Raw genomic sequence first — 20,779 nt, 5'->3', positions numbered from 1 at the left:
AACAAACTCTGAGATCACACCTCCCACCCGCCACCTCCCTCCAACTAGCCACTGCCGCCGCCGCGAGACGGCTGCCCCGGGGGTGGCCCGGGGAAGGCAGGGGGGCTCGGAGAAGACGGACTCTGCTTTCGCTCCCCCTTTCTTCCCCATCCCTAACATGGGCTTTGCCCTGGAGCGCTTCGCAGAAGCCGTGGACCCGGCTCTGGAGTGCAAACTGTGCGGCCAGGTGCTTGAAGAGCCCCTGTGCACGCCGTGCGGGCACGTCTTCTGCGCCAGCTGCCTGCTGCCCTGGGCGGTGCGGCGGCGCCGGTGCCCGCTGCAGTGCCAGCCCTTGGCGCCCGGCGAGCTGTACCGGGTGCTGCCGCTGTGCAGCCTCATCCAGAAGCTGCGCGTCCAGTGCGACTACCGCGCCCGCGGCTGCGGCCACTCGGTCAGGCTGCACGAGCTGGAGGCGCACGTCGAGCACTGCGACTTCGGCCCTGCCCGCCGCCTCCGCAGCCGCCGGGGCTGCGCTTCGGGGCTGGGCGGTGGGGAGGTGCCCGCGCGGGGGGGCTGCGGTCCGGCACCCAGGGCTGGCCGGGGCGGGGGCGCGCGCGGGGGGCCGCCGGGCGGCCGCTGTGGCCGCGGGCGGGGACCCGGGCCTCGGGTCCTCGCCTGGAGGCGGCGCGAGAAGGCGCTGCTGGCGCAGCTCTGGGCGCGGCAGGGTGAGGTGCAGCTCACGGCGCGCAGGTACCAGGAGAAGTTCACCCAATACATGGCTCACGTCCGCAACTTCGTCGGCGACCTGGGTGGCGGCCACCGCAGGGTAAGCAAAGGGGGGTGGTCACCGCGGGCATGGTCGATTGGGGTGGGAAGAGGAGCGGTTCTTTGACGCTTCAGGATTCCTTTGGAATTGGGCATCCTTCCTCACTATGCAGCAGGAAACATCCACACCCTGATCATACTTTCCTGTCATTATCTTACGAATGGATTGGCATCGAAGTTAAGGATTGTCCCTTTTCTGATTAAATTACGATTGTAAAGAGTTAAACAGATTCGATTCTAACTTTCCCCCGGGAAAGTAGGAATTGGGAAAACTCATTTTCCATCCAGACTCTCGTTTTCCATCTTTCACCCTCCTGCCCGCCGTCTCTGCCTATTTTTTGAACACTTGTCCCGTGCCTGAAGCAAATCCGAGAAGGAAAGACAGAAAGCAAAGACTTTCCCCGCCCAGCCTTTCCTCTCCCGCGGCCACCAGCATCCCCGAGGCCCTGGCAGCCGCGCACGCACACCTGGGACTGGTGTCAGCGTTGATGACACTTGCGCTGCCACTGCCTGAATCAACTGCCTTCTATTAAGTTGGGGACTGTGAGGCACGTTGGGGCCAGGACAGCCTCAGGAGTTGAGAGATGGGGTTTCTTAGACTTGCAGAGTTCTTTTCATCACTCTGACTTTCCCTAAATAAGCCTTCCTTGCCTCGGGATCTCATTATTGGTGGAGAGAGAGAGAGAGAGAGATTGAGATTGTGTGTGTGCGACCTGGGAAGTCCAGTCCGAGAACCTCCATCTGTGGTCAGACCGGCCCTGCGAGCCCCCAGGCAGCGGTTGTTTCCCTTCTTTGTCTAAGCTGCTGGCCCCGAACTGCGCTCCTGGTCCTCCCGCCGGCTTTCAGACCGAATAAACAAGCCTCTTTGTAGCACCCCGTGTGAAGAGGCTTGTTTATAAAGCTGTTACTTCTCTCCCGGAGGACTTCTGCACAGTGTTTGACATTGTTGGTCGCTGCCATGGTGAGCAGGGATTTAGCAGAATTTGCGCTCCATTCAAGGAGCTGTTTTCATTCTTCAGCACTCCCGGGGAGGAGCAACCCAGAAAGATTCCCATTTGGGACTGGCTGCTCCACACTGCCTCTAACTCAGGCACTGAGTTTAGAAGCGCCCGTCTTGAACCTAAAAGAGAAAATTGAAGTGAGAGGGACTAAAATGTTTCTACCTTGATGAATGGAAGCACACTGTGTATTAAACGACCGGTTTCAAGGAGTATTTCTCTAGTTCATATGTGCATATACATATGCGCATATATACAGGTAAATTTACAAAACGGGAGGACCCAGGGAAAAGCACAGATAGAAGCTTTGTATTACCAGTCCAGGTTTCAAGGTCGTAGGAAACCAATGGTTGAAGGAAAGGAGGAACAGCTAGAATAATATTACAGAAAAGTCCATGCAACAAGTCAAGCTATGATTCTGAGAAGTGAGAAAAACTGCCCATGATTTGCAGACTAGCCAAAACCTTCTATGTGTTCCTCAGAAATGTTTTTCTACTACCAGTAGGGGCTGCTCTGCGCATTGCCTGGGAAAAGCTCCTGGGAAAATATCGTGATGCTGATAGCAGTGATGATGATGCATATGGAATGTTATCATTCAGAAATAGTTTCCAAGTAAAGGTTAATAACATCTACAACCATGAATAAACCCACCTAGTCCAGCACTAATTCATCCTATGTTTAAGTTAGTCTTCACTAATAAACATTGTAGCTATAATTCATATTTGTTTTACTATTATTTGGCCAGCAGGAAAAAATACATACTACTTTACCTAGCACAAACCCTTATTTTTTTATTCTGCAGGAATTATGCAAAACCAAATAGGAATATTATTTAAAATTAGGACTACAGTAGCCTAACAGATCCTGCATTACAACAGCAACATGAATATTATGACTATAATTTATAAATAGTTCCAGTGTTTCTTAAACTCCTTAAGACTTTACAAAATAAAAATTTTACACTATTGATAATTTATATTTTACTTTTCTGTAATGGAGGGAAAAATAAAGATACCTCCAAGGTTTAACCAGAAATCTGTTTTCAATTACAGTGAAATCAGATTTAGACACTGCGTTAGGATAAAAGAGCTTCCTGTCTCAAAATGCAAAGCCATTTAGTAATTTTTGAAAATAGGGCTTTTTCCCCTCACATGCACAGTTGTTCTTTTTCAAATACATACTTGCAAAGTAAGTATAGGAAAATGTCAACCTTCTGCCACATTCAACCATCTTTAATTTTAAAGTTTTCCTCTTTTCACATGTCAGTTAACTTATGGTAGATAAAAACTTATTGTAGGATTTATTTTTCTTTTATATTTTTACCTAGTTAAGTCATTTTATACATTTTTTTCTAGGATGGAGAGCATAAGCCATTCACTATTGTGTTAGAAAGAGAAAATGACACTTTGGGATTCAATATTATAGGAGGTCGACCAAATCAGGTAAAACACCTTGTTAATGCATTACTAGTTACTTATAAAATAAGCATTAATAAGCATTACTCATTGCTTATAAAATAATAGAGGACTTAGATTTTGTTTGTGGATTTTGAGTAAGAAAAACAAGTGGTTTAATCTTTAAAATTATGCTTGTGATCAAATATCAGATTTCTTAATGCAAATATTCCAGTACATACCCAGATTTTATTTATTTATTTATTCATTTATTTATTTATTTATTTTGTTTGTTTGAGACAGAGTCTTGCTCTGTTGCCCAGGCTAGAGTGCAGTGGCACGATCTCAGCTCACTGCAACCTCTTCCTCCTGGGTTCAAGCGATTCTCCTGCCTCAGCCTCCCAAATAGCTGGGATTACAGGCTCCTGCCACCACGCCCGGCTAATTTTTTGTATTTTTAGTAGAGACAGAGTTTCACATGTTGGCAAGGCTCGTTTTGACCTCCTCACCCCAAGTGATCCACCTCACGGTCTCCCAAAGTGCTAGGATTACAGGTGTGAGCCACCATGCCTGGCCCTGATTTTATTATTTTTTAATTTTTTTAAATTATTTTCTTTTTGAGATGGAGTATCACTCTGCAGCCCAGGCTGGAGTGCAGTAGCGTGATCTCAGCTCAATGCAACCACTGCCTCTGGTTCAAGTGATTCTCCTGCCTCAACCGCCCAAGTAGCTGGGATTACAGGCGTGTGCCACCACGCCCATCTAATTTTTGTATTTGTAGCAGAGAAAATACAAAATGTTGGCAAAGCTGGTCTCGAACTCCTAATATCAAGTGATCCACCTGCCTCACCTCCCAAAGTGCTGGGATTACAGGCTTGAGCCACTGCACCTGGCCTTTATTTTTGAGAAAAACAAAAAACAACAGCTAGCAAACTTGGTTCTCTTTGCTACTTTAAAAGAAGAAAAGGAAAGTACATTTCACATTTTATCTAAATTATATTGTCCTTTTGGCAAATTTCTTGAATAAACCTATTTCACAATACCATGTGTAGGCAATTTCTATTTGATAATATTAGGCAATTGTATTGCCTGCTTAAACCTATTTATTAAGTGAAATTACTCAGTTTGAAGATCTTAATACAGACTAGGAAGAAAATAATATATATTGAATGAATGAATGAACAGTTGAAACAAGGGATGATTGATTTCAATAGGAAGTACCATGTTAAAGAAAAACAGTTGATTAGAAATATTTTTGGCTCCCCAAACCAAGTTCTTTGTTTGATTGCATGAATAATATTCTTCATGTTGATGTCAATTGTTTTCAAAATGCATATTTTAAACTTATAGAATATACTGTAGTTGCAAAGTTCTTTTATATCTTTGAATTCCTGTGTCAACTTAATTTTCACCGTAACTGGAAAAAGGTGGTTAAGTTTTAAAAAATGATGTTCTTTAATTTTTCTCAATAAACTGCCATGAAATTTTTGCATCCTGCATTGTAGATGTTGTCCAAGGAAACTGTCTTAGTATTGTTGGCCATATGCTCTGTTTAGGTAAGGATGGCAGTGACATATTTCTTCCTTGTTTTTAGTATTTTGAAAACTTAGCAACTAATGACTGCTGTGCTTCTCTTTTTAAAACAGTCCTCATTTATTAAAATGAAAGCCTTTTCATCATAGCATTTTCGTTATCATTTTCCCTAAGGAATATTTTTATAGATTCTATTTTGGTATTTGACATTTAGATGACATCGGGCCTTTTTAAAAAGTCTCTTAAAATTCATGATAAGGACAGCTAATGAGAAATAATTTTATTTAACCTGTCATGAAGTCAAATGACATTTAAAATTATATGATGTATTATTATAGGATGTTGGATGTTTTCCCCTAAAATAAGCTTTGACTTCTTGTGACTGGCTAAAATGTCCTATTTTTACCATATTGGCTATGTTTGAGGTTTAACTAATCATGAGTCAGACTGCACCTGGAAATATGTAACGATGAGTTTGCATGGGTTCCCTTTTGCATAGGTTCCCTTGCAGTTTAGATGTGATCTTTTGGGATTTTACACTTGAGTAAGCTACCAGTGTCTCCTGTGAATAGACACAACTAGAGCTATGTTTCTAAATCTGGCACATCAAAAAGCTAAATTACATTTCAAAACTCTACCACATCTCAAACCAGTTATACAGTGGGAACCAGATATATGTTTTTTTCCTTCTTTAACCTCATCACCCTTTTACTTGCTGTCTCTCTTTAGAAGTGAGATGTTTTATAAATAATACTTAAAAGCCAGTTTATTTCACCTTGTACATGCCCTTTCCCATAGCTTTTTTATGTGAACTCAAAAATGTGAAGTAAATAGATAATCTTGTCAGAGACCCTGGACTCATTCATTAAAACTGCCACCTTGATTAATGACTAGTTGGTGTTAAGTAAGTTAAAATTCTGTGCCAAATCCCCAGCTAAGAGAGTTGCAGGTTTACAGAGGATTGGTAATGTTACATTTGGTAAATTGTCCCTAATAATATTTAAATTTTGCTTACATCTTTCTTCTGCTAATGATTTTTTTAAAATAGAATAATCAGGAAGGAACATCAACTGAAGGAATTTACGTTTCAAAAATTTTAGAAAATGGACCTGCTGACAGAGCAGATGGCCTGGAGATTCATGACAAAATCATGGAGGTAAGACAATGATAAAACATGTATATGATCCATGCAAGAAAGATTTGGATATTTTAAGTTTCCAAATTTACCACTTTACCTTGGTGTGGTGCTTATTAGAATATACATTCTTAGTAGCAGTAAAGGCATTATCGTTTTTACTTTCTTACAAAAAATGTAAAAGTCACTGGGAGAGGTGGCTCATGCCTATAATGCCAGCACTTTTGGTGGCTGAGACAGGAGCATCACTTGAGCTTAGGAGTTCGAGACCTGACTGGGCAACATTGTGAGACTTCATCTCTACCAAAAAACAAAACAAAAAAATTAGCTGGGCATGGTGGCACATACCTATGGTCCCAGCTACTCAGGAGGCTGAGGTGGGCGGATCACTCGATGTTAAACCCAGGAGGTCAAGGCTGTGGTGAGCTGTGTGTAGGCCACTGCTCTCTAGCCTAGGCAACAGAGCAAGACGCTGCCTCCAAAAAGATGTAAAACTCTATTATGATTCTATATAATTCGTTAGATATTGTGATGAAAGAATAAAATGCCTGAAGTTTTCAAATGTGTTAATGAATACCTCTGTTTTAATAACCTGTGTTTCCCATGAACTATGATGTCACTTGCTTGATTATTAAAGGATTAATTATTATAACATTTCAAAAAAGGATGATAAATCTCTGTTGAGGAACATTTCTGATGAGGAACTATGATTATATTTTAAATTTGTAATTAATATTTTATAAGTAGAGTTTGGAATAAATTATACAATACTTTTAATATTTCTTGGTGTAATATGGCTACCTTGTTCCTGTCATTATCTTTTATATGAAAGAAAAAGAGAAATACCTTTTTTTCTCTTTGTTGTGAAAACCTGGTGAGAACTCTCTGTATGTTTTAACTGTATTGTTGTATTCGGGGGTGATAAAGTGAGCACCTATATGCTAGTAAAATTGAGTTATGATAATGAAATTTTATGTCCCTGCCATCTGCCATCTCTGTCCTTTTGACATTTTATTAACTGGTTAAGATAATATTACTTTTTGTTGCCAAAAATGGTTAAGTTACTTTTATCACTGAGTTTATTTCCAATGGATTAGTAAAGCTATAAATAGGAATTTGGAAGGTTTACTTGACTCCACTATTGTTTTTAAAAATTCTGTTCACTCTAGGCTATATAATCACTAGTGCTATCTTTCTGAATATTTATATAAACTATCAGAATGGAGGCAGATTTTCTATGTTAAATTTTGAATAAAGTTTTAGCTTTTCATTCATCCTCTGTGCACTAAACAAAGTTGAATTTTTAATGAATTGACATAGAGTAAGTGTGAAGAATATAGAAGAGCCAATAGTTTGCTGTTTTGGGAAAAAAGAGCACAACATTTATAAATTAGCCGGCTACACAATTTAGAAAAAAAGAAGAGTTATCTTTTGCCAAAAAAAAACACTTTGATTTATATCTAAAGAGGTCTCTTGTATCAAGATTTTATTCTTCCAGTTTTGTTGCCGAGAAAGTGCAGACCTACTTTCGCTGTTGCTATCCAGTTCGTCTTGACAATTTGTCTAGTGGAAACATTCACATGCTGTAGCTTCTAAAGTTAAAATGTGCACAGTATGATCTAAAGGGCAACATACTTTAAACAGAAGATTGTCCCTATTACTTTCTGCATTATCTCAAAAACATATTAAGTTGTCCAGTTACCAACTGGAAAATAAATTCCTACATTTGATATTATTAGAAGAACTGATGGAACTGAATACATATATTGTTACACCCACACAAACACATAGACACAACAGAAATACATATTGGCAATTTAAAAAATAACTTATTCTAGCTAGATGACAATATTATGTATGCTTCATTAATGTTACATTAGAAAAGAAAAAGAATTTTTTTATATTGTCATACAACAATTTGGTTACAAACCTACTGGTTTTTTTAAAGTGGTAACTTTATAAAACTATGGTTGAAAATCAAGTGCATCTAGATACCTATATAGTACTGTTACTAATATATGTCAAATTAACCTTATTTAAACCCTGTAAGATAAAAAGTAAGGAGATCAACCACAGAAATTCAAATGAAATTTAACTAGCTGCGGTATTATTATTCACTTTCATTTGCATATATTAGCAGTTAATGACTAGAGCTTGAAATTTGTCTCAATGATATAGATTTTTCAATGTGTCTTTTATACCAGGGTACACTGATTTTATGTATATATGCTATAGGTCTAGAATGGATCAATGTGACCACATTTGCAGTTAAGAAATGGGTTAGATGATGTGCATATTTCTAGAATGTTGTGTGTTAAATAGCATGAAATATTTTAGAAAGAAGATTATTAGAAATAAATTGCTCTTGCTTAGTTGTTCAGTGATGCTATCAGCTTTTTGAGTGAATAGATATTTGTGCGACTTTAATATTTAGTTAAACAAGAAGTGTGTTTTTTCTTGTGCATATGGTGTGTGTTGTAAAAGATCCCTATGTAATCATTAAAGTTAGAAATATTTGATGCTTATCTGTTATTTTAGTTTCTCTGTCATTATGATATCAATCAACTTTAACCAGTTTTTAGCTAATTGGAAATTGAGAAGAAATCTATCAATTTAAAATGTGCAGATGCATATTTTAAAACAGATTTTTAAAGTAAAGATAATAATTTATTTTCTGTTTTGTGATCAATGATTTGTTCGTTGAACAAATTTAATGGATCAATTTTTGAATTTCAAATGGTCATGCTGATTTAAACCTGGTGCAACAAGTTTGTTAACAGTGTAAAGGGTACAAACTAGTTCATATATTATAAAATTATCCATATGACTTATGCACAATCTGACACATTACTAAATGCTTTGAATTTACTGATATATAACTGAAATAAAAAATAAAAACAATAAGAGATTCTATGGTTTATATATAGTCAAGATATACTCAAAAATATTTTCTGTAGCTAATTGCTTGATGCACACATACAAGTTTATGAATTGTTTTTAAAAAATAATAAAATTTTCCAAAGTTATTCACTTGAAGAGGAAGTAGATATGTTAAAGGTTTTGTTCTGTTGATGGTTAAAAAGATTTTATAAACTCTAATAAATATATTAGTTATAATAGTTTTGCCACAGTTCAACAAAGGCCAGTAACATGTATTATTTTTTAATATTTGCATTCTATTGATAAAATTCAAGAATAATAAAAGAATAAAAAATTACTGTCATTAGGTAAACCTATGTCATATTTTTCACATAATATAAGCCAAGTTAATTTTTGGAGTCAGTCTCCACAAGCAACTATGTTAACCAGTTTCTAGCTATTTCCACATCCATATTTGTTAAACTATTTATGCTTGTAAATTTTAAAAAATCAGTTGTGATATTTGAGTTACACTAGGTGTCAAAATATCACTGGAGACTGAAAAGGCAGAAGATATTGTTGAAGGCATTTTGAAACATCACAGAAATTCACATACGCCAAGAATTCACCACAGTATACAGCTGAATAAAAGCATGCTGTTTTTCATTCTTTCAAGAATCAAAGGAATCACAGAAAATCCCTGATCCTATCGAAGGTTGGGCACAATTCTGGAAGAAGGCATGACCATTGCTGTAGTTATCATCATGTTAGGATGCCTAAGTGGTATGTGGGAGGGAGTTGAGAAACAAAGTTCACTGTTGCTTTTAGCATCGATTCCTCTATTCTTTCTTTCTTCTTCTTCTCCTTGTTTTTTTTTTTTTTTTTTTTTTTTTTTTTTTGAGACAGGATCTTGCTCTGTCACCTAGGCTGGAATGTAGTGGCATGATCACAGCTCACTGCAGCCTCTACCTCTGGGACTCAAGGTATCCTCCAGCCTAAGCCTCCCAAGTAGCTGGAACTACAGTTGCACCCCACCTCACCTGGCTAATTTTTAAAAAATTTTCTGTAGAGATGGGGTTTCACCATGCTGCCCAGGCTGGTCTTGAACTCCTGGGCTCAAGCGACCTGTCCACCTTGACCTCCTGAAATGCTGGGATTACAAGCGTGAGCCATAGTGCCCAGTCTCCTCTCTTATTTCTATGATGCTGATAGCAGGCAATGCAACCATAACTCCAGAGTGGGAAAGGGTGGATAATCATTCATGGCTCTTTGTTTACACTTTCTTCTCCCAGCACTCCCCTAACCCCTGCAGCTCCAAGCCAATGTTGTTTGAAACAGTGCTGGAGGCACAGTGCTTCTCTCAACTTCTGGAGACCAGAGTGGGGCTGAATGTCTGTGGAATCTTTGAGATGAATAGCTCAGAGCACAAAGCAGAGGATTTTTTTAGTGTATATATTAAAATCTTTTTATTCTATTTTTTACCTTGAAATTCATAATGCAATGCAGCATAAAAGACATTTTCCTTTTCTTTAGAAATAGTTCCCACATTGGAACATCACACTCTGGGGACTGTTGTGGGGTGGAGGTGGGGGCAGGGATAGCATTAGGCGATATACCTAATGCTAAATTACGAGTTAATGGGTGCAGCACACCAGCATGGCACATGTATACATATGTAACTAACCTGCACATTGTGCACATGTACCCTAAAACTTAAAGTATAGTAATAATAATAATAATAAATAAAAATAGTTCCCACATTGAAGTGTCAGTTTAGCACTTTCCATTAAGTGCTGTTTATTACCAGAAGAAAGAGTTTCACAAATCAGAAACTTTTTAACTATCTCCAGACTGTCAACTACACTTTCTTTTATTTCTGTAATGTTATACCTCTGCATTCTCTGTGATCACTATCTGTACTGCTAAAATGAAAATCTTTGGTAGTTGTCACGTTTATTTAGCTAACACTCTGCATAGTCAGACTGCAGCTGTTAAAGCAGGAAAATTAATTGCAGTTCAGAGCTAAACATTTAGGAATGTTATTGAATCAGATCTGCAAGTTGCTACCTCGGTATATACCTAATGAAACACTATATCTTACTATCTCACAAAGCAATGGTGCTAATTTTTTTATGCATAAGAAGCATTTACAAGTTTCTATAGGTTACCTGTAAATCTGCTGGGCAGTTAGTTTTTTGACAAATTTATGTCTAATTCAAACAGCTAAATATCACTAATCATAGAGAAATGCAAATTAAAATCACAATGAGATACCATCTTACACCAGTCAGAAAATGGTTATTAATAAAAGTCAAAAAACAATAGATGTTGGTGAAAATGCAGAGAAAAGAGAACACTTATACGCTATTGGTTGGAATGGAAATTCGTGTAACTCCTGTGGAAAACACTATGGCGATTTCCCAAAGGATTAAAAATAAAACTACCATTTGATTTAGCAATCACACTACTGGGTATCTACCCAAAGGAACAAAATCATTATATAAAAAAGACGCCTGCAGTTGTATGTTTATTGCAGCACCATTCACAATAGCAAAGTCACAGAATCAACCTACATGTCCATCAGTGGATGATTGGATAAAGAAAACATGGTGTGCATATATACACCATAGAATACTGTGCCACCATAAAAAACAAGAATGAAATTGTGTGTTTTGCGCAACATAGATGGAACTAGAGGCCATTACCCTAGGTGAAATCACTCAGACACTGAAAGTCAAATACCACATATTCTCATTTAAAAGTGGGAGCCAAACAATGTGAACACGTGGACATAGAGAGTGGAATAACAGACATTGAAGATGTGGAAGGGTGGGAGGAGGGAAGTGGATTGAGGGCTGATAATTACTTAGTGGGTACAATGCATCTTATTCAGATCATGTTTACCTAAAAGCCCAGACTTCACCATGATGCAACATATCCACGTAAAAAAACTGCATTTGTAACCCCTAAATCTATAAAAATAACAAATACATTTTAAAAAGAGTGTAAATGGACATTACCACCTTGCCTTAGTGAAGTGACACTGTAGATTTATTCAGTGTCCCTGTCCTCCTAGAAGTTGGTTTAATTCATGATTACAAATCATTAAGTCGGGTAGGGTAACAGTAGAATCTGTGGATGGAGGCAGCCTTATAGTTTCAGGAAAGGATGCAGGTGTTAAACTGGATTTTGGCCCTGAATTTGTGTCACATTGTCACTCAAAGATTTCTCAACTTTTCCATTTCTCAGTTTCTCTCCTGTAAGTATAAGTGTCACCCTAGACAGTCCCTCAGATTTTCCAACTAGTTGGTCATCGTGGTTTTGCCACATCACTGAGATTTTATTATTAATAAACATTGTTTTATGTTAGCCTACAAAAAAAGACTGGAAAGATCCTTATACCATTGAGTGTGTTAAGCACTGTTATATCCATTTCAAATTTCTAAGACTTGAACTTGTGTTTGACTTGTGAGTGCTAAACTCCTGAGAAGGGAAACAGGGCCACCTCTTTTTACTGTGCAGCTTGCACACGGCACAGCTGGATTTGGTGTTCCTGTCTGAAGCTCTCAGTGTGGTTCCCATTCTCCTCATCATTCTGTGCTATAAAAATCTCATCAGAACACCTGTAACATTATTTTGATTCATTTTAATTTGTGATCCAAAGTTACTTTTAGGTAAAATTCCAAATTGGGGCCTTAACATACTGGTTTTTGCCCTTCTTTTCTTCCTTTCAATCATCCTGGGCACCTGGCAACTCTTTTCTGTCTTTCTTATTCCCCTGCAACATTTATTGCCAGGAAAGAAGGTCCTTACATTCACTTGCACCATTTGAACCATATACGTTTGTTCCATCGTAGTATCTGAACTTTAACTAGAGATGATGCCTTAATGACACCTAAGCTTTTATCATTTTCACCTGGGCCTGCACAGTAGCTTCTTGAGAAAACTTTCCTTTCTTCCAGCCTCTGCTATCTATAACTCCACTTGTTTTCTACCCTCAGCAAAACTTGTCATTGTTTTGCTCCTTTGCTTAGGGGCCTTTATTGGCATTATATTTTCAATTGGTTAAACCCAGGTTTTTTTTCATGAAGCAAAAATAGCCGTTTGAAATCCTTACTTTCTTTGTGCAATTAAAAAAGAAAAACCCTCTACTATTGTTTCGTGAAACTCCTCCCTTTTCCTATAGACAGGCCTCTCTGCTTTTATTTGTTGTTTTCCGTCTAACTGGTATTCTGTGCCACAGCCTTCTGTAGCTGACAAACTCCTTTGTATCCTCAAATATCCTCTACTCCTGGAAGCCCTTTGCAATCCACTAAGCAATACTATCTTTTCTTCTCCATTGTCAATAGATCTTTATACCTCTCACTTTCATAGCATTTTCATGTATTATGATATATATTTATTCTTTGATGGTCTTTTCCCCCAATAAATGTATGGGTTTCTTAGAAGTGGTTTTAGTATTTTATTGAACTTACTATCTTCAGCATCTCTTTTGCTCTCAGCATTGTGCTTGGGAAACTTCAGACATTCTGTGAATTTTCTTTGAATGATGGACTACATGAATGGATGAATCTCAAGGTCAAGGTTTTAGGCATTATGGTATGGATCCAAGAGTTTTTCAACATCCCTGAAATTTTTCCAGTTGGGCAGTCCCCAAAGGCTCTCCTGTAACATACGATTCCTTCTTGCCATATATTTATTACAAGATCAATCAGAAGTCGAAAGATTATTGTTTCTTAAGTTGTAAGATCTTGAAAATCTAGCCACAATGGATCAAAGCAATTGTATCTTTCTAGACCGTTTCTTATAGCCTATAAATCAAGAAAGAATCCAAGTCTACAAGGCAATGTTTCAAATTCTGTTCATGTAAATGCTTGAATTGGATCTGAAGACATGTGTGCTCACCTTCACCCTCCTACAGAATGTTAGTTATTGAACTTGAACAACCCTGGTAAAGCTGCCAGAATTTACATGCTTGCCTGCAAAGCAGATGTGCAGAGAATGGCACTGGACCAATTATGAAATTGAACAAAAACATGATTGACTGCAGAGGAACTAAAAAGATGAAAGATATTTTCAATGTTTCCAAGCCTTGTAAATGGTCTTGTGAAAAGACCAAAAGAGCTGGAAGCTTCCTAGAGCACTGGGGATGGCACTGGAGCCTCTTTGAAGTCCTCTTGGGGAGAGCTGCTTGGAATAATTACCAGTAGCCCCAGCTGTGAGGCATTCTGAAGAAGCTTAAGGCACAGCTCACTGAGCTTGATGCTGGGAACTTTTCAAGGCAAGTTTAGGGAGGTTGTGCTTTCGTAAGTACATGCTGTTGTATTCCTAGCAGATTTTAGTGTTTCTACAAAGAGGTAGGAATGGAAACTTTCCCAGTCTTTTCTAAAAATCATTATTCTTCCCAATGTCTTGAGAAAGTGTCACAAAGGAGAGAAAGGCGACTGACATGGGTTGGGTGGATTTGGTGCCTGATCCTCTTAAGCCTATGAATTATTACAGCCACATCACAGTTCCATGGCTTTATAGACAGTACTTTTAATCAGCTTTGCTCTTCTTTCTTAAGCAGATAACAGTGTTCTTAAAAAGAATGTATCACTTCTTTTATAATCAGCAACTCAGAGGTGATACATTGTTATCTTCATATCAAACACACCCCAAAGAATAGACATTATTCATTATGTGGTTTCAAATATTTTAAACAATTTTGTATTGCTGTAAAAGTAGAGCAATAAATCTTTGACTTACAACATTAGATGAGCAATTGACTATGCTGCTTAGATAAGGAAATAAATATTTTTCATAATTTAGAGTATGATGCAATTTAGTATAGAATACCTGACAAAATATATAATGTTAAATGAAAATATTGTTATTTGTATGTAAAATTAGGTGATTTGATGTTTTATTTGCATGATCTATTGCATTGAAGCTAAGGGAAACAATAGATTTACTCTATGAAATCATATTTCAGAAAAAAATAGTTAACAAACATTTGTTAGTTATAGAAAAGGTAGTTTTCACAGTGAAATTTGCTACAAACATGATTCATGAAGTACATAAACACATATTTAAATGATAATAGGCTTTTGTTGCGGAAGGTTGAAAAAAAACCTGTTATTGATTGGAAGTACCTTAAAGAGCTTATAATCAAGATGGGAAGATAGTTGTATATTAATTAAACAAGCAACAACGAAACAAAACAACAACAACAAAAGGAACACAGAATGAGTAATTCGCATAGAATCGCTACCAAGAAGACTTCCTTGGTATTCTGGTAGCCTAAGAGCTTTAAGCTTTAAGGGGAAATGGCACTTGAAAGGACTCTTACAGGAAAAGTCAGAGAGGGATTAGGAGGTGAGAGAGGATAGAACAAGAGTTTTCCATATTTAGGAAGAATACCATGAGTCAAATGACAAGGTAGGACTTGTGTATCTTGCTTGGCAGCCATTTGGTCGATTAACCTGAAAAAATTGTAGCTAATAATTATTGGTTATTATATGTCAAGCATTCTTTAGGTTTTTTACAGGTATTAATTCTTTGTATCCCCACAACACTCTATGAGGTTGGTACTGTAGGTATTAATGGTGTCCCATTTTACAGATGAGAATACTGAGGCACAGAGAGATCAACTAATTTGCCAAGGCCACACAGTAAGAGCTCCTGTATCTGTGCCTTCAACCATTGCTTAATACTACCTATTATTAAGAATTATATAAGTGATTCATGGTAGATAATCTATGAAAAGTCCATTGAAGCCAGACTTTGAAGAAGTTAGGGGAAGGCCTTGCATGTTTGTCTAAGGAGTTTGCTTTTTATGGTATAGGCAACAAGGAGTCAGTGATAAGGTTTGAACAGTGGAATGACACAGGCAAAGCAATGACTGAAAGATTAAATCCCAAAGTAAATTTCACTGGGGTATATACCTAACTTGAAAAGTGAAAGAACTTGAGATGGGATGCTAATGGTTGGGTATCACAGTTGTCCATATATGAAGTAGTAAGGGCTTGTAGCAAATAAATGCAATAGAAAAGTACCAGAAGTATCTTGAACATTTTCCCTTGTCTTCACCTTCCAACAGTATGCTCATCATCATCTCATATCAAGAATGTAGTCCACTACCACAGAGGTTATGTATCCTTTCTTTTATTCTCTTCATTGCAGAATGTGTCATGGTGTTTAGTATAAATAGACTATGGAAATCTATCCCCTATGTCTGTTAGGAAGTCATTTGATGGTATTGGTTCAAAGAGGTCCTCTAAAAAGTCTTGAGAGAAAGACGGAGAGAGACAAAAGGCTTGATGGATTACCCTCTGGACAGGAGAGTTCCTTAAGAAGAACTAGGGTGTTCAAGCATTGTTTTCTACTGCAGGCTTGTTAGAAAAGATCTTGCAGTAATACACTGGGTGTTGGAAGTACTAGGCCAGTTTGGAGCCTGTATTAGTCCATTCTCACACTGCTATAAAGAACTGCCCTAGACTGGGGAGGTCTCAGGAAACTTACAACAATGACCAAAGGTAAAAGGGAAGGAAGGTACCTTCTTCACAAGGCAGCAGGAGGGAGAATAAATGCAGGAGGAACTACCAAACACTTATAAAACCATCAGATCTTGTGAGAACTCACTCACTATCACGAGAAAGCATGGGGGAACCACCCCTGTGATTCAGTTACCTTCACCTGGTCTCTCCCTTGACGTGGGGATTATGGGAATTACAATTCAGGATGAGATTTTGGGTGGGGACACAGCCAAACCATATCAGAGCCTGTTCACCTTTTAAACTTGATTTGATATAGTTAGAAGTACTATTGACACTGGAGCTTTTTTCAGACAAAATTTTCTCTCAATCAAATATGTCATCTTCCCTCTCCTAGAATATTGCAATTTACTTCATATGGTTTCTTACCCACCATTTCTGTGCTCTGTCAAATCTGTCTCTATACCAGTACTACTTGAACTATTTTTGTTAAAAGACATTTAATTATTTTATTTTATTTTTATGATTCATAGACTATAAGATAAAAATGAATTACTAGAAGAAAATGAAATAAAATGAGACAAAATGCTACCAGAACCATTTTTTATTATGTACTTATTATTATTAGGTTCATCATTTGTCCTACCAAGTTAACATAAATGATTCTAAATTCTTGAACTCTCTTTCTGTACTTATCCTATCATAGATTAGTAACAAACTGTTCGTGACCTAGCACTGGTCTTTGGTCCTTAGTCCACTCTGAGTAGCACTGCCTCTCACAGCATCCAGAGAGATCATTTATGAATGCAAATTACATCTTATGATCCTTCTGTCTATAATTCCTGAAAACCTTCCCTGCGCATGGGATAAAATGTAAGGTTCTTAAGCTATTCAATGAGGTCCTTCCTCCTCTGGCACTCCTATATAAATCCAACTCCTTTGTCCACCCTCCCCTTAGCTCACATTGTTCAAGCTACACTGGCTTTCTCTTTCAGTTTCAGAATGCACCCAGCACTTTCCCGTCTCAAGGACTTCTCACTGGAATTCTCTTTCCCCTCCTTTAACCTCACTAACTTCTACTCATTCCTTCTACTCAGCTCAGATATCACCATTGCAAACAAGCCTCCTCTGTCTTTCCTGTTTAAACTCTAATCCCACGTGATGCTCTTTCATATTGCCTTCTCCTGGCAATATCATAATTAGAAATTACCTGTTTCTTTTTAAGGTAAATGTTTACAGAAGATCACAGATCATAAGTGTCTAATGCAACAAAAGATCGAAAAGTGAAGTTATGCTCGAGACCAGCACCCAGATCAAGAAACAGAGCATAGCAGGCTCCCCAAAACCTTCCCTTCTTCCCCTGTTCCTTCATTACCTTCTTCTACATTTTTCCTATTTTTGACTTTTATATAAATAGAATCACGCAATAGCTATTCTTTAGAGTTCAACTTCTTTTATTTAACACTGTGCTTGTGATGTCCACTTACATTGCTGCATGTAATTGTTCATTCTTATAGCTGTGTAGTATTGTAGCATTTCACTGTATGACTCTACCACAACTAATTATGAATTTTACCTTCAATGGAATGGTCAGTTCTAGGCTATTACAACAGCAGTGCTCTGAACATTCTTGTTTTGTGTACGTATGCATGTATTTATGATACACACACACAAACACATTTACGGGTACATTTGCAGGGTCAGAGGACATATAAATGTTTAGCTTTAGTCATTACTTCCAAACAGATTTTTCAAATGGTTTTAGCAATTTAGATTCTCATCAGCAGTGTCTTAGAGTTTCCATTAGTCCACATACTTGCAAAGACTTGGTATTGTGTGTTTTGTTAATTTCATCCATCTGGTGAAATGGTGTATGCAGATGACTCTGGCACTTCCTTGATCTCTAATGAAGTTAAATAAATCTTTGAATGTGTATTGGCCATTTCAGTCTCCTGTTTTATTAAGTACCATCATGAGCTTAGAAATCCTGCCTTTTGCTGTGCCTTCAACACCCAGTGGCACTCAGCAGGCACTCAGCTATTTAATGAATACATTAGTACTATTAACTACAAGGGTAAAGCAAATCTAGCCCTGCTATCAAAACTCTGTGCTGATATATATGAGGTGTGCAATAAATATGTACTAAATGCATAAATAAAAGGTTCCTAAGTTTCTTTTAAATACACATCTATCACAAAGCAATTAAATCCTATCTTACCTGGTTTTCTCTCGGAGAAAGAGAAGTAATTCTGTGTTTCTTTTGACATTATCATGTTTGATCATCTTGGCGTGCTCAATTTTTAATGTTATTCTTTTAGAGGGACCAGTCTTACACTGTCTATTTTGCTTTGCAATTCTTTGTTATAGTGTCACAAAGATTAATATGATCCCAAAACTGATACTTTTGGCCTAGATACACTGTGTTACAAATCCTTTCACTTCTTCTGAATGCGTAGGTGTTATTTTTTAAGAGACATAATTCTTTTCAACAGATAAGGATGATCAAAGAAGAAAAATTCTTTGTTTTTCTTCTTACCCAAACTTTCACTTAGAGGACATTTCTTTTTGTAACACAGAACTTTATAATGCATATCTTTTCTTAGACATGTGTAATTTTTCTTTGGATCCAAATTAAAATCCAGTAATGTCACATTCTACTGATTCAGAATTCAGTCATTGAGGCATACTTAGTTAACCCTAAGATAAAGTTAGATTCCCAGACATACAGCTGGCAAGATAGAATTTTAGAGTTGAAAAAATTGGTTGGCTCAAAATTATCTAATAAACAATTGAAAAATAATTTTCATGTAATTTTTATATAAAAATGTTATGTTTTACACAGTATGCTATTAATATTATTCTAGGCATATTTATATAATTAAATATCTTATAATGTGGGATCATGAACTGCCAAATAAATTGTCTTACTGTAATTCATAAATAAATATCTAATACAGGAAGTACTCACAAAATATATCTCAACACATAATATAAATTATATACCAAATGGCTGTTATATTCAATCAGAATGGTAAGGATGATGATGGCTATAAAATAGCTAACATTTATAAACTCCTTATTGTGTGACAAACACTAGGCAAACAGCTATGTGTAATAAACACATTGGTGCAATTAAAGGATTCCAGTGAATAGCAATAATTTAAACTTTGACATGGTCAATTTCATCAGAATAAACTTCATTATGTCTGAAGAGGAAATATGGCTGGTTAATATGAAGGAATAGTAAACATGCTGTAACATGCAGTGGAGACCTATGGAGTTGATGGCTCCAACTCTTCTTTAAGCCAGGCAGTGAATTCAAGTGAATTACAGTATTAGCCATGTTTACAGTTTACAAAAAAAAAAAAATCAATGAAATATAGTGATCATTATGTGTTTTCTTATGGCACTTGGAGTTTGTAATAGCTTTCATTGTTGAAAGATCCTGAAACATTTTGTGGAGCACAGTTACAGATAGTCATCCTTAGTTCTGAGTGTCCTGTCTTTTGTGTGTTTTAAGCTTTGTAAACAATCTCTTGTCCACTACTGCTTCTATTCCCAGGATTCAACTGTTAAATCCCAGGATTCATAATCTATTGGAAATATCTGACGTGACAAAATAGAAGTCTTTAAGTGTAAGCTTTACGATTAAGACTTGACTATTTGGTTCAGGGGAAATATTTAAATCCAATTCTGGGAATAATTTGAAGAGATTTTGCTGCTTTGAGAGTGATTCCCAAAGTTTAATATTTCAGGTGGTTTTCTATATGAAATGTTTTCACTAAAGAAATCTTCATCTTCATGTATATTGTCTCCATCTCTGTGCTTCTAAGGGATTTTTCAGTAATATTTGCATCAGTTTAGGGATTTAGCTTTTAATCTTTGTCAATTATTTTAATCTTTGTCAAGCTTTTAATCTTTGTCAGTAGCAGCTGAAGAAACTTGACCTTTTAGAATGATCACAACCTAATGCATTTGCTTATCATCTCTACTATATCCAGATTAATTCCTTACATGGAAGTGGTTTTCTAATATCAAAATCAAAGAAGAATATTTTTTTTGTTTAATAAAAGCTTGAACCTCTAATCTGTAGGAAGCATGCTATGTAGTACTTTCTCTTTCTTAAAAATAACTCAATAGTAAGAAGCCTGTTGTTTATTCTCTGGGTAGAAGGCATTATTAAGGAAACAAAGTGAAGATTGTTAATTTTAATGAACATTTTTTCTTGTTCTTTGTGCTTTTTTGCCTTTTCTTTCCTTTTTTTAAAAAATATTGTTAGGGGAAAAAAAAAGATTTTCCAGAAGTTTTACACATAAAAGATAATGAATTTTCACCTTGTTCATGCTATAGGAATTTGGGATTGTGAAAGTTAAGTTACATGAAGTTAAGAAAGTGCTTAACATGGTTAATTTCTCTGTGTGTATTTGTGTGTGTGTGTATGCATGCATGTGTGTTTTCTCTTTCTTTGCCCTGTTTGCAAGTAATGCATCAAGACTTTGTAAGATAATTTTTTAATTTTTATTTTGGAAACAGCTGCTTGGATACTACAGGAGTGGCTAACTTCATGAATCACGAAAAAGT

The 20,779-nt window shown here is 37.0% G+C and overlaps 1 protein-coding gene across 1 annotated transcript in view; it reads left to right on the top strand.

Annotated features, from left to right (window-relative positions):
- Positions 1-31: 31 nt before the first annotated feature.
- Positions 32-20,779, top strand: part of PDZRN4 (PDZ domain containing ring finger 4) — a 386,476-nt gene continuing 365,728 nt past the window's right edge. Inside the window, exons 1-3 of the mRNA XM_008951057.5 lie at positions 32-805; positions 3,158-3,244; positions 5,778-5,885. Of these exons, the coding sequence (XP_008949305.4) occupies positions 158-805; positions 3,158-3,244; positions 5,778-5,885 (843 nt within the window). The 5' untranslated portion in view covers positions 32-157. The remainder of the gene's footprint in view (positions 806-3,157; positions 3,245-5,777; positions 5,886-20,779) is intronic.

Source organism: Pan paniscus, chromosome 10, assembly GCF_029289425.2.
Source record: "Pan paniscus chromosome 10, NHGRI_mPanPan1-v2.0_pri, whole genome shotgun sequence".
Lineage (NCBI taxonomy): Eukaryota > Metazoa > Chordata > Mammalia > Primates > Hominidae > Pan > Pan paniscus.
Note: the sequence above shows the minus strand (reverse complement) of the source record. Positions and strands in the feature narration are given on the sequence as shown.